General features: G+C 40.1%; 1 protein-coding gene across 7 annotated transcripts; it reads left to right on the top strand.

Moving 5' to 3' along the window:
* The first annotated feature begins 4,003 nt into the window (after positions 1-4,003).
* On the top strand, positions 4,004-12,652 carry LOC120546558 (arfaptin-2-like). 7 transcript variants are annotated; one of them, XM_039781555.1, is made up of 10 exons: positions 4,004-4,235; positions 4,440-4,548; positions 5,184-5,292; positions 5,571-5,633; positions 6,215-6,301; positions 6,442-6,545; positions 9,469-9,690; positions 9,768-9,925; positions 10,040-10,214; positions 11,955-12,652. In XM_039781555.1, the coding sequence occupies exons 2-10, from the start codon at positions 4,447-4,449 to the stop codon at positions 12,108-12,110; spliced, it is 1,176 nt and encodes a 391-aa protein (XP_039637489.1). In that variant the 5' UTR covers positions 4,004-4,235; positions 4,440-4,446; the 3' UTR covers positions 12,111-12,652. The 7 variants fall into 7 exon arrangements, with proteins under 7 accessions (XP_039637489.1, XP_039637485.1, XP_039637497.1 ...); XM_039781551.1 differs by having other exon boundaries at positions 4,004-4,323; XM_039781563.1 differs by lacking the exon at positions 5,571-5,633 and having other exon boundaries at positions 4,006-4,323.
* Positions 12,653-14,830: the final 2,178 nt, after the last annotated feature.

The following is a 14,830-nucleotide window of genomic DNA, read 5'->3' as shown; positions in this document are numbered from 1 at the left end:
GTAAGTAAACAGTATAAAGAAACTAAACAACTGCCCTATCGTGCGTATCCTGACCACAGCCTCTGTGTCCTAAGCAAAGGTAGCGTTCATGACAACAAAATTAACAACTGCTTTAACACTTCAGTGAAAATGCCAACAAGCCCTTTGCGGGATTCACAATTCTTAAATTGCCCCCCTCATTTTATTTGCGGCCTCTGACTGGTTGTCCCTCTGATTATGCAGGTGAATTTAAGTGGAAACATCAGAGCGATAGCAAAGCCTGTATTTTCTGTGGGTCACTGCTCTCACGCCATATACCCAAGGTTGTTGTGCTCACTGCCACAGAGGCGGTGTGTATAGAAGAGAAAATCTTGGAAAATGACTCATACTTTATATATTACACTTACTAAATAATACCCTGAAGGTTGTTTTTGCTTTCATGTGTTAGATATTTCAGATATTACTTTCCTCAGTTGTTGGGGAATAATAAATAATAAATACACTCTCGTCAGCTCTGTGTTTATTCCTAAATGAAAGCCTTCAAAATTAAGAGAACACAATACAATGAAACAAAGAGTCTTTATGTCAGCAGTGATCTGTCAATCAAAAAAACGTTTCTTGTCATTACAAATGCCATTTACCCCTCTAAACCATTTATTTCACACAGACCCATGTCTATACTTTTCATACTTTTATTCAGTGAAGGGAAAACATAAATATGTAGTGTTCTTAATTATGTGTCGTCTTTTCAGACATTCTCCGATTGACAATCACAGCATCTAATTCGATTCAATTCAATTCCATTTTATTTATAGTATCAAATCATAACAAGAGTTATCTCAGGACACTTAACAGATAGAGTAGGTCTAGACCACACTCTATCATTTACAAAGACCCAACAATTCCAGGAATTCCCCAAAGAGCAAGCATTTAGTGCGACAGGAAAACATTTTTTGACTTCCATATGCTTTAAAATGTAGAAATTGAAATTGAGCACAGTTTGTTATTCCTTTGGAGTAACGATGCAGGAAGCACTGCTTTGCCATGTTTTTTCTGGATTCCTCTCCACACCAGTACTCTTGTTTGCTGCTACAGAGCACAGGGGACTGTGTGAGGATGAATTTACCTCCCAACATCTGGAAGCGTGCTTAATGATCATTAAAAACAAGATGAACTATTCTCTGAAATGACAAGGGGAGGGGTACACTGTGGTTTAGGTCTCACGCTCCCCTCACATGCATACGCTGACTTAGTGACACGCAATGCAGTCTCAGAGGAGACCCCGCCTGAGACCTTTAAAATTTAATTTGATCGTGTTCTAAATTTATAGGCGACACTAAATTTACATTCTCCTGTGTGAGAATTTGGTGTCTTAAAATATCTATCCAAGGGTGAGAGTAGAGAGAGCTTGACAACTGGTATGAAGCCCGCTCCCCCCCCCACTGCTCTTGTTAAAACATTAAACTGTTGACTGTCACGAAGCTAAGTTAATGTGATGTTTATCATGCTGAAACATGAGAGAATTTGTGATTAAAGTCTGCTTTAATAAGCCTCAAGTACCTAATTGCAGCTTGCAATCTTGTGCAATGTCGGTAACTATAGCTGCTGCACATAATTTCCTTTTTCCTCCAACTCCAAACAACTGGTTTTAAAATTCAAGCCTCAGCAACAGCAGAGTGTTTGTGGCCCGTGAATAATGCGGGGGTCAAAGGTACCAGAGCTAAAGGATGTTGAGTCAGTCACTCTCTTCAAATGGTAAGTCAAAACATACCCATACAATAATTCACTCACCAAAGTGGAACTAAAGTATAACTGGCCAACCACTGAGATATTTAGCTTTGAGATGATGGTAACAGCCACAGCCTCGTTATCATGGCGATGCTTTGTTGCACCGGACAAATTTAGAATCCCTTTTTTTGACAGGTCACTAGGGATTTACTAGGTGGACTGGTGTCCTCAACAAAACATACTGATATAAGTAAGATAATTAGACATTGTTACATTGACACTGTTACATACACAATTTGATTTGATACACCAACTGTTATCAATTCCAGAATCCCAGCCCCCCTGGCAGATTTTGATCCGGCCCGCATATCAATTTAGGTTCACAATACATTTTGGCCCAACTAGTTTTGGTCACTTTTTCTTAAGTTTTTGTCAATTTTCCGATGTTTGTGGCGCTTTTTTCAATGTTTTTTTCGAAGTTTTTTACCCTTATCCAACGTTGTTGTCGCCTTTTCCATCTTTTTTGAGCTTATTTCAATAGCTTATTTTGTCGCTTTTTTTCTATGATGTCTAAGGATCTTTGCCAATTTTTGGGGGGCTTTATGAGGCCCAAATTATAAGTGAGAAAGCTAAATGAGACATGCAATAATACAGTCAAAATATTTGACTTAAATAATAGGATGTCAATTAACTATACATGTCTGGCTCTTGATGTGATTCTCATTTTCCAGTCTGGCCCTTAGTGAAGTTGAGTTTAACACCCCTGATGTAGAAGACAAATGGACATCTGATTCTCAGCAGGTCAGGCATGTAAACTTTTGTTAAAATGTGACTTCAACGTAAAAATTTGCTCAGTCTCCCATTCATTTCTGTTGAAGCCTGCATGATGGACAAATTCAGGCATCCGTTGCTTGTTTCTTTGCGATCTTCAGCCAATAGTTCAAATGAAAATAACAGTGCATACCGTGGGATAGTCTTTTCTCAAAGGTATTCATGGTGTTGCACTCGTTTGCACATTCAAAAAGGAATGGAAGTAGAGTTTAAAAACCTGCATACTGTCTTACCTCCTCACACCTGGCCAATTGTAGTGGCAAGTGGACAAGCTTGTCGCGACGGGAAACATTTTGCAACTTTTTCGATAATCCGAAAAGCACATTGCTTTGACTTTTAGATTCTACTTTGCTGCTTCTACATACTTCAAGATATCTTATAAACTGGATGATTGAGAATGTAAACATACAACTTAGTTATGTTTGTATAAGGTGCAGCAGTCCGACATTATACTCTATGAATTTTGATAGGATCAAGGATCAAAAGCAGAACACATATCATGCCAGTCAAATAACCTTTGACATGTTGATTTGTTGATTAAGGGGGAAACATGACTAGCCCAGCTTCATCATTTGCCATTTTGTTGTCTTTGATCTTTGGGATGCAATGCAGAAGCCTGAGGAAAAAGCAGGAGGACGGTGATGAAGAATTAAGAAGGGGGTGGGTTCTCAACATGAGACTTTAGATGTTTGGAAAATATGTCTCTTGTAGAAAATTAGAACATCAAGGATAATTATCTATTTCACTGTAGGAATACATTGGGGGGTGGGTGTGAGGGCCTGGTTCTCTGTTCAGACCTGGAGTAATTACTGCAAAACCTCTACATTTGGAAACCATGTGCACTCCCCTCGCATCCCTGATTGAAACAAATGAGGCAAATAATTGGAAGTGTGGTCAGTTTACTAGGGTGAGGTCTATCTCGAGGCCTTTCACATCTAAAAACAAACGACTGTATTTATACAGTTTGATTTCAAGAGATACGGCAATCAATGTAACAGGCAGTACGCAACAACCTGCCTTCTAATGATTAATACTCACAACATTTGAGGGGCCAGCGCCTTAATTGAGTTACTGATGGAGAGTTGCTGTGTGTTTGACATGTCAGCTTTTCTTTTCACTAGTCAGCGAGCTGTTAGCGACATCTTCAGGACAGGAGCAGGATAGCAGTAGCATGACAGCTACGACTGCAGCCATGCAGCCAGCAGTAAGCAGGGATAAAGCTACAGCTACGTCAGCACTGCACTACGTGGAAGACGGAGCGTGGGAGGGTGATGCTACGATAATATTATCCTTCAAAATAAGAGCATCAATTCACAGCATACCCTTCCAGCCTCTCGTTTGTCAAAGAACACCCACTAAACAGTATACATTATAGCTTTTACACGAAGTGATTTGCTTTTAAAAGCCAGCCGTGTGACTTGCAGTAGAATAAAAGTAACACAAACTTTTATTTCGAAATGATACTACTAAAGCTGTTAGCTTGGCTGGATGCAGGGATTTTCTGGCTGAATTACATGGAAGCAGGCAGATAACGTGAACGTTGCAGGGAGAAAAATCATGGATTTAGCATTTAATAATAATTAAAAAAAAACAACGGTGCTTTTCCGTTGAACTTATTTTGTATTTCAAGGCTGCTGTCTGTGCAAACAACGGCTTGTTTCTCCTTCGGACGACTGGACTTGAGGTTTGCTTCAGTGGTGAGGAAGCTAGCTGTCAAGTAGTAACGTTAGCTCACTAGCGGCCACATCAGCACCGCTGAGATTAGCCAGCCGCGTTAGCATCAATGTAAGCAAGCTGTTTCTTTTGTGTCGGTGTGTACTAGAACGCTGTGTGATTATCATGTTGTCACACTGCAAAAATGATAACATCCTTACGTGTCAGGGTTTGGTGCTGTCTTGCAGAGATTAAATGATGGCAGACAGTATTATGAGCAAGGCTGCCACCATGGAGATCCCCATTAACAGCAACGGAGACACAGGGACTCTGCCAGAGGATGACAGCCTGGAGCAGGTCAGTTAGTCACATGGTCTCTCATCGTCTCACTGACTGTGTCATTTTACTAAATCTGTTTTTGGCATTTTGTGCTCAGTTTGTGGTTCTCTATCCCTTTTCACATTATAGCACAGTCTAGGACTGAGGCTGGTTAGGCCAGCTGTTATCTAACCATACACAGGCCTGCAGCTATGTAACGTACTGTAGCTATACCAATATCACCATCCATACCTGCAACTGGGAATGGTGCGTTGAGGGCATGGAGAGTGAGTACGCTTGACATTAATTGGGGATAGGATGCTTACGTCACATGCGCTTGCATGACAATATGCATAACTGTAGTGTAGATTTGTTGGTGTGGTGTAGTATGTTCCTTGTGCAGGTTGACTTGGATCACTTAGTTTCAGTTGAGAAAATATGACCCCCAAAAAACTGCATTGCTTCTTTACATTTAAACGCAAAGCGTCGTTTCATATTTTAATTTTGGAACATGGCAACTTGTACACCTATTTATAATATCAACAATTTTGGATGAGAGATACTTTAAGTTGATGAGTGATGTAGATAAAGTGTCTGGGCCCTCAAATGTGATAATCGTTAATGCCTTCTTCAAAACCATACTTATTAACAATATGTTGTTGTGAATCCATCAGGATTTGCAGCAGGTGATGGTGTCTGGACCCAACCTGAATGAAACCAGCATTGTCTCAGGAGGTTATGGAGGACCTGCAGGGGGCATCATTCCCACCAGCACCATCAAAGGTATGGTTAGAAAACCTGATTGCCATCTTTTACAGGTTTTACTTTGTTTATTCTTACGGACACAGTTTGTGCCCCCTCCCCCCCCCCAACAGGCCGTGCAGACTGCAATGCGCTGTGCCAGAGATCTGTCAATGTTGTTGCAATCCTTCACTGAAAGAGGTCGATACCTAATACCCTTTTAAGAAACCATAGCGAGAGCTCTTCCTCCTTGTATTTTGATGTGAGAGTTGCTGACCTCTCGGCTCCTGGTTCACGTTACAAACATCCGTATCCCATAGGGCCTGCAGTTCGCTTCAACCCTGAGTATCTGGACAGAAGACGAGCCCCTGCACCCGGACCAGGTGGCTGTGCATTCTGACCACCCTTTTTTTTTTGGTTTCTAAGTTAACCGTCATATGTTGGTCTATGGCCCGTATCAGACGTTTTGATATTGCTTGACCTAGGGCGTTGTATGCAACCTTGCTTGTACCTCTTCAACTCACAGCTTCAGCAACAAGAAATGTTTTGGCAGTTTTAAAAATTAGGGGTGCACTAACCTGATACTTATAGGGCTGTCTATATACTTTAAATGTTGTATTGTCTAATAACCATGTCCTCTTTTGTACTGTAAAATGCACTTTGGATGACTGTTTTGCCATTTTTGGGTTGTTCCGCGCATCCCATTTATTCCATTTTCATCTTTTTATAAATCCCTTTCTTCTGCATGAGAAACCTGCATGGTGGGTTATTTATAAAAAGCCATTTAACTCCAACTTATCATGTATCCTCCACCACAGAGCCTAACATTTTTCTTTCAGTTTACATACAGTACTCTGCTGTTCACCTGCATATCTTACTGCCACACTTTTTTTGACACATATTTCACTCTATGCCCTTTTCTCCTCCTCACTCTTCATCATCATCATCATCACGCTCATTTCAGACATTCGCATGAAATCCAGGGGCGTTGGCTTGCCTAACAGCCAATCTGCAACCAGTCGACTTGCCCAACACCCAGACCAGCATCCAGGTATCACCAGGCTCATCACTATGTCCACACCGTCCTCACTCATTGTCATGGCCCATGCAATTTCTGAAACCTCTGCCATGTAAACTTTGACAGGATATCATGCATTGGAGTGTATACTGTTCTTTTTTTCCCTCTGTTAGGGTCGTCGAACAATAACACTGGTAATTCCACTGAAGAAGTTTCTCGTGGTGTGGCAGTGGAGAAATTGGACAGTGTAAAGAAATGGGGCATCAACACGTATAAGGTATTGTGCGCTGTGTGTAGATCCTTTGTTTTTAAACGTTGCCATAAGCTGATGAAATGGATATGTTCTTCCTTTCATCACTCTTTGCACTAAGGTCTTTACACCCCGGGGACGTTTTTTTTTCGTGCGATTGATTTGCACGTCAATGTGATATTTTTTTTGTTCACGAGTATTTTCTCACAGAATGTGAATATTACGCACCGATAAAGCAAGATCTTTTTTTTTTTTTTTTTTTAAACACGGTCGATTTTTCGGAGCTTTCGCAATGCGAATAAAGACCTCAACCAATCACTTGGAGGATCCACAATTGAGGATCATAATACAACATAGAGTCTGCTGTCCGAACCATAGACTGCCACTGTACAGACCGAGGGGGTAAGCGAGCATCCGGAAAGCGATTTTTAGGCTAACAAACCGTCACCTCCCGTTAGCATCCCATTGACGGCCATTCATTTGGACGCCACTTCGACAGTGACTAACTTTACATCTGAAGCGTTTAAAGACTCTTTTTGTCCATTGTTTATTTCTAAAGAAACACGACAATGTATAAAAGGCTCCATTACCTTGTATCTCACGTTATGGCTCCGTAGCAGACGCTTTTATAACAATAGGCTAACGATTGGGTCATAACCACGTGACTTTCTGTCACACAGTAGAAAAATTACCGTACAGTACAGGAGGAGCTCGCAGGCAGTTTGGACTTACATTAGCTGTTTAAGTTGAATTACTAATGTTAACTAGCATGTTAGTTAACAATAATTAGCCTGTGCCTATGTTATCTCCTTACATACCTACACTCTCCGTCTCTATAAGATAGGGAATGATTGAGATTTCTCTTGGCACAGCTACCAGAAGACTTCCAACTTTCAGACAGGTTGCTCACGTCACATCTACGTCTTTGAGCTCAGTTGGAGGCTGCTCAGTAACGCTCAGCCATCACCGGAAAAGTGACTTCACTGGTCTCCGTTGAAGTATATGGCGTCGCTGTGTCCATTATTTACTTTCCTATGGCACAGACGGCAAACTTTATTACTCCTTTCAACCTTAACAAAGGCAGCATTTGTTTGTGCTCAAACTGCAGACTCTAGCTACTGTACATTTATTTGATATCTTCACAGCTGTTAATCCTCCTCTGCTCCGATATCTCTCTCCTGTCTGCTACACAAAGCTTCTCCAGTCACTTTCTGCCTCTCTTCAGCAGCGTCTCCAAAAGGAACTCAAACTGTGCCACCGACACAGTAGATGAGCTGCCATGAATATCCGAAAATCTATGATATGAATGGTTTTGTTGCGAAATATTCGTAGCAGATTATTTCTCATTTTCATGTCGTTTGTTCGTCACGCCCCCGGTGTGTGACGGCCTTTACCCGCATAAACTCGTGTATTGTGTATGACATTTAAAATGCATGTGGACATTGTGGGTATCCTTTGGTATAAAGTGTATCCCTATTTTTACTATATCAGGTTTAGCTGTATATATATGTATATATCAGCTGCAGTAGGTAGAAAGTGGGGGGAAAAAAGTAGAGTGAGATGTCTTCCTGCAGCCAATAGTCTCTCTCTCTCTCTCTCTCTCTGTTTTTTTTTTTTTTTTTTTTGTGTGTGTGTGAAGTGACCAGTGATTGTCCAAAGTCTCCCGTCAAGGCTAGATTATTCTAAAGCCTGACAACAGAGCCAAGTGGAGGTGCAGAAGTCTAGTTTTCTCTCGGACGAATTGAATAACAATATGCTGAAAGGTTGTCATGGAATCTTTGCCCAGTGACACCAAAAATATACTGCCTATCGCAGCTTTAAGTATATTGCCTGTATTACCACTGACCACTTCCACATGCGTTTTTAAGTCGATCAGACTACATGTTCTTGTGCTACCAGAACAAGTTCATCAGATTCTCTTGACGCTGGGTAGGGGCGCATCATATATCGACTCAATATAGTTATCGCAATATCACGTTGCGCAATATTATATTGAAAGTGTCGCGATAAGTATGCGATATTTTTTTTATATTTATTGTTTCTAATATGTCCTGTTCTGTAGACATGCTCTTTATTTACTGTTTTTATATTGTACAACCAGTACATGTCCTGTAGACATGGTCCTTATTTATATATTTTATACTGTCCAACCAGTAAAACATGTCCTGTCCTGTAGACATGGTCCTTATTTATATATTTTATACTGTCCAACCAGTAAAACATGTCCTGTTCTGTAGACATGGTCCTTATTTATATATTTTATACTGTCCAACCAGTAAAATATGTCCTGTTCTATAGACATGGTCCTTATTTATATATTTTATACTGTCCAACCAGTAAAACATGTCCTGTTCTATAGACATGGTCCTTATTTATATATTTTATACTGTCCAACCAGTAAAATATGTCCTGTTCTGTGGACATGGTCCTTATTTATATATTTTATACTTTCCAACCAGTAAAATATGTCCTGTTCTGTGGACATGGTCCTTATTTATATATTTTATACTGTCCAACCAGTAGAACATGTCCTGTTCTGTAGACATGGTCCTTATTTATATATTTTATACTGTCCAACCAGTAGAACATGTCCTGTTCTATAGACATGGTCCTTATTTATATATTTTATACTGTCCAACCAGTTGGGTTTTTTTAAAAAATTAAAAAAATAAAAAAAAAAAAAAAAAGTTTTTTTTTTGGAAAGGGTTTTTTTTTTTTTTTTTTTGTGGTATAAAAGCAAAAGGGGGGGGGGGTTTAAAAAAAACTTTTTTTTAAAAAAATTTGTTTTATTTATTATGAATCTATTTTGATGCGTTTTCCCATACGTTTAATAATTTTAAATGTTTAAAAATATTTAACTTAATATCGATATCGCAATATCACATTTTGTCAGTATCGTGCAACCCTAACGCTGGGTCTATTGTAATCTCTGTCCATATCCACCATGCAGTGTACAAAGCAGATGTTCTCCGAGAGGTTTGGCCGAGGTTCACGAACCGTAGACCTGGAACTGGAAGCTCAGATTGACGTGTTGAGAGAGACCAAGAACAAATACGAACACATCCTAAGACTGGCCACTGCACTCACCAGTCATTTTCAAAGCATGGTGCAGACACAACAGGCTTTAGGAGACACCTTCACAGACCTCAGCCAGAAGTCCCCAGAGTTGCAGGTACTGTACAGTAAGCTCCCTGTGTGATGTCACATGGAATCGACGTCAGCAGGTAAAACTTATGTGTTTCTCTGCAGGACGAGTTTGGGTATAACGCAGAAACACAAAAGCTGCTGTGTAAGAATGGCGAGGCTCTGCTTGGTGCCATCAGTTTCTTTGTGTCCAGTATCGACACCCTGGTCAACAAAACAATGGAGGATACTCTGTTGACCATTAAGCTGTATGAAAACGCAAGGTAACAAACCCTGACATCCTGTGTGGAGTTGTGGAATATGAACTGAATTCCTGTATGGTGAACACCTAGGGAATGAGAGTCTGTGACAGCCTGAATGTTGTTTTTTGCGTGCAGACTTGAGTTTGATGCCTATCGGTCTGATCTGGAGGAGTTGAGTTTGGGCCCTCGGGATGCAGCTACCATGGTCCGCATTGAGATGGCTCAGCATGATTACCAGATCCACAGAGACAAATATGAAAGGCTGCGTAGTGACGTCACCATCAAGCTCAAATTCCTGGAGGAAAACAAGGTCTGTGGTTTACATTTTTCTGTTTTCTTTCAAAATGTCCGCAAAATTAAAGAGTAACTTAAAGGGCAACTAGCATTTTCAGGATTATACTTGCATTTTGTGTTTGTACTAGAACATGTTTACATGCTTTAATGTTAAAAACACTTTTCTCATACTGCCCATGGCTGCTGCACCTGTATTCACCCGGAGAAATGACCAGCATAGGCCAAGATTACAGCTAGGTCGTGTTAGCATGTAGCTGCTTAATAGTTAGCAATATGCTAACGTTAGAATGTAGTGGAACGAAGCAGCACTTTCTACCGTCAAAAATCGCAGATAAAGGCTTCTGAACCAAACACTACCCAATCGGACATGTTTCAGCAGTAATGCGACCCGGAATTGGGGAGAATTTAACAACATTTGCAGCCCAGATGACAATATTTACTGCCGTTAGCCATGTAGCTACTGTAGTTAGCAGTGGATACTTAATAGAATATAGCAACAATTTCTACAGTCAAAATAAAGGCTTTTCAATCCAATACTACGAACAGAACATGTTTCAGGAGTAATGTGACCCGGGAATAAGGGAGAATGTAAGACACTGGCAGCCAAGATGACATATTTAAAAAAAAAAATAATAATAATAATAATAATATGTATTTAAAAAAAAACCAAATGCCACTCCAGTCCTGCCTACTTGGAGCAGATGACCAATCATAGCAGGCAGGCTTAGAGTTGCATAACACTTAGCAAAGAGTAGAAAAAACTGTCAGATTAGTTGGAAATCTGAACGTTTCAGCTCACAGGGATTTGTCTAAAATACGTTTACCTCATTATTTGAAGTTTTGGCCACGTTTAACGTGAAAATCCAACTTTATAACATTGTAGATATGACAGAAAACACGGAAAAGTATAATATGACCCCTTTAATACCTCCTGAAATCTTGCTTTTGCTGATCTCCACTGGACCCCATGGCATCACTGTTGGGATTGTGTACAGATACACAACAACAGTGCACACACCTCTGACCACACCCAACCACCGGCACCAGGGATGCTGGGTGTGGTCGGGGGTGAAACAGACTTGAAACTAGAACCAGTGAGAACCAGTAAAACACTGCTCTTCAGGAAGGTGTTTAGTTACTGCTTTAAAAAAGACCCACTCAAAATTGATTTTGGATAGCATTCTGAATGAGGAAAAAATCAGCAAGTTAGTAAATTATATTTAGAACAGATAGACATTGTTGGGATGCATTCCAATTTGTCATTGACTAGAGTTGGGTTCACTTCAGGTGAGAATGCAATCCGACCCAAATATAGGAAGTGAACAAAAATACAGTGCATTTATTTACTAGCCTGCAATTTCAACCTTGCACACAATTTACGGACTTATATATGGTTTAAGGGATGGTAATCTTAGTTTATTATGACCATACCTCACTCATTGTCTGTGTCACAACACATCGTAATCTCCCTCTCGTTATAGTCGCCCTACCGAATAACGTGGGAAAGCGCTCTAACTTGCCTAATATTCACAGGTCTTTAGACTGCGGAGGGAACGCAGACAACAACAGGCTGATGGAACTTTCTAGTTCCTTCAAAATGGTTTTGGGGACCCCAGAACCCTCGTGTCGAAACATGGCTTGAATAGATATCCATGGGCTCATTAAAAGATGTCCATGGGCATCCATTTCCTGTAAACACTTGAAACTGTGTTTGTAATGGCAGAATGTCCCTCTTCTTTTTTTTTTTTTCTTCTAGGTGAAGGTTATGCACAAGCAGCTGCTTCTCTTCCACAATGCTATCTCAGCTTACTTTGCTGGCAACCAGGAGCAGTTGGAACAAACTCTAATACAGTTCAATGTTAAGTTAAAGCCCCCGGGATCAGACAAGCCATCCTGGCTGGAGGAGCAGTAAAGAGCGCTTGGGGTGCAGCTGTTTGAGATGTGCAGGGACACGCTGGTCACTGAAGAACTTGGCATTGTGCTTAGATGGACAAGAGTGAAATGTATAAAAAGAGTATATTGTAGGATCAATTGCGACCAGCGATAATGAAAAACATGAGATTTTTGATTTTGTAATGTTTTACGTATTGCATAGACGGTACAACAGTTTCAGTTGTATTTATATTTTCTTGTTAATTCACAAAATGACCTTTTGTTACTCATTCTTTAGGTAGCACAATCATTTACATGAACATCACGTATTATTTATGTACAGTATAGTCTACTATTGTGGAGAGACCCCTTGGCAGTTTTGCACATGCATTATTTAGTCGTTTCTTAATGTTGTCTAAAGCGATATATATCACAAATCAGATTAGCTAATTAGTGGGATGATGTTAAAAAAAAATTATGAAATATCCCCTGAAATTGTATTTATTATTTCTCTTGGGTATACACAACTGAACCATATTCTTCAAATTTAGTTTTACAGAATTAAATCAAAATCAGGATATAGCATATGGCCTTGTGGTTTTCTTGCCTGAATGGTCAGTTTACAATGCATAGAAGGGAATATATATATATATATATATATATATATATATATATAGTAATTTTCTTTAACCTAGTATACAATCCATAATTAGTTTGATCTCCTAAATTTTGAGTACTTTCAGTTATGTTCCTGTGAATCCAGCACAGTTCTCAATATCTGTCTTGTTTACACATGGAAACGAGCCTGAAAACAGATGTTAAACTCCATATGTTGTATGCTTCGTTGAGAAATAAAAACATCTCAACTATCATAAAGAAATCAAAATGCAACACACAGCCAGTCATTGGTTGACTATGTATTAATATGAGGCGCCAGTGCGCAATAAAAAAAAACCCGCTGTTGGGACTCCTAAAGCTTGATTTATGGTTCTGCGGAGGCTCCATGCAGAGCTTTACGTAGCCTACGTAAGTGGCCTGATGTTTATACTTGTGCCCTGGTGTGTGCGTCGAGGCAGCGTGTGTTTGTGTGTGTGTGGGGAGTGGGTGATAGAGCGAGGGAGAAGTGAGAGAGTGACAGCGATTAGCTGTGGAGCGAGTAGTGACTCTGGAGTCCTAGTGAGAGAACTAAAGTGTCTCCCCTGTTCTTTCTGACCTCGGTGGGAGATCTGGAGCAGGAGAAGTTAACCCTCTCCTTGATTTCATGTTGTTTATGGAGAAGGAGAACCAGGAAATGAGTCGTGGGAAATGCAACGCTACCAAGCCACGGCCGAGCGACGTGCGTCACTGCGACGTGCGGGTCTGCGGGGCTACGCCGTCGATTTGACGCAGAAGCATAAAACGGCCTTTAGAGTCCCAATTTTTAAAACAGCCATGGAAACACCGGATACATGTGATGCCACATGCACTCTAGGTTAAAATACACTTTTCGGTGTTTCTTCAAGGACAGAATGTATGAGTACATTTTTTTTCTTATTCTGTTATTTATTTACCGGTTTGTGACATAACACTGTATGTTGTGTACATTTCTTTTAAATTGTAGTCAGGCGATTGTCTTGTTCTGCATTTCCAATAAAATGTGCTGGATGTTTTGTTTCACTTAACTGTGCTGTCGACACACATCTGTCTGTTCATATGGGAAGCTCAGAAAACAACTGACAATATGGCTACGTTCACACCGCAAGTCTTAATGCTTAATTCAGATTTTTTTTTTTTTTGCTCAGATCCGATTTTTACCTTTTTAAAATGTGGCCTATATCAGATTCCAGTGTGAACTGCTTGCGGTTTCGAACTGACCTGCATGCGCAAAAGAACAATAACCGTGACAACAGACGCAGCACGCTGTTGCACTAAAGTTAGGGAGGTTATGGAGAAAGTAAGCATTTTCGCTTACTTATTATTTATTACACTGCTGCCACGTTCTCCTGTGTCCCTGTTCTTCAATTTCGTTTGCTATTTTTTCAAAAATGGAGCGGTTATGGTATGATCCTTCTAGTTTTGATTAAGTATCTCCCCATACACTAATTAGGTCTAACACCTCCCGCTCCCTCCATTGACTTGCTCCACTCACTGTTCTTCATGTTTTAACCCTAGTCAAGTTTTAAATTTTACTGTCTGTGTCTATAGGGCTAACTCACACCGGTGCATAATTGTGACAAATGTCATAGATTAACGTAAAAGTTGCATTAAATCCGCCTCGGTTGTTCACACTGCGGCTGCGTTGAAAAGAAATCTGACCTGGGTCTGATTCAGGACTGCATGCAGAAGTAGTCTAAATCCGATTTGAAAAAATCAGATCTGGGCAAGATTTGAGTGTTCACACTACTTCTGAAGAAGTCTGACCTGGTCACTTGACCCAAAAAAAATCTGATTTAGGCCACTTTTGCCTGCAGTCTGAACGTAGCCTATATGTTAAACGTATAGCACCATATGTACATAATACAATCTGATTTCTCAAACAGCTTTCAAATAAGCTTTCCATTACTTATCTTATTTCATTATTTGAAAGTGTAGTTCAGGTTACTGTAGGAAGGTACATTGAAGTATGTTGATCACTAAACTGTTTGTGATTTTGGCAGCAATTTCTTCTTATTGCACCTTGGTGATGGGGGTCATCAGCAAAGTTCACCCACTAAAAACTCAGTGAAATTAAGTCAGAAATGCAATATGGAGATAAGAACATGCTCTATTCACACTTAACTA

This window comes from Perca fluviatilis, chromosome 2, assembly GCF_010015445.1.
Source record: "Perca fluviatilis chromosome 2, GENO_Pfluv_1.0, whole genome shotgun sequence".
NCBI lineage: Eukaryota > Metazoa > Chordata > Actinopteri > Perciformes > Percidae > Perca > Perca fluviatilis.
The sequence above is the reverse complement of the archived record's forward strand: the minus strand, read 5'-3'. Positions and strand labels throughout refer to the sequence as shown.

Coding starts and splice junctions, on each gene's coding strand:
- LOC120546558 (XM_039781555.1), top strand. CDS start 4,447: ATGATGGCAGACAGTATTATGAGCAAGGCTGCCACCATGGAGATCCCC. Junction 4,549..5,183: donor AGGATGACAGCCTGGAGCAG/GTCAGTTAGTCA, acceptor TGAATCCATCAG/GATTTGCAGCAGGTGATGGT. Junction 9,926..10,039: donor AAGCTGTATGAAAACGCAAG/GTAACAAACCCT, acceptor TTTTGCGTGCAG/ACTTGAGTTTGATGCCTATC.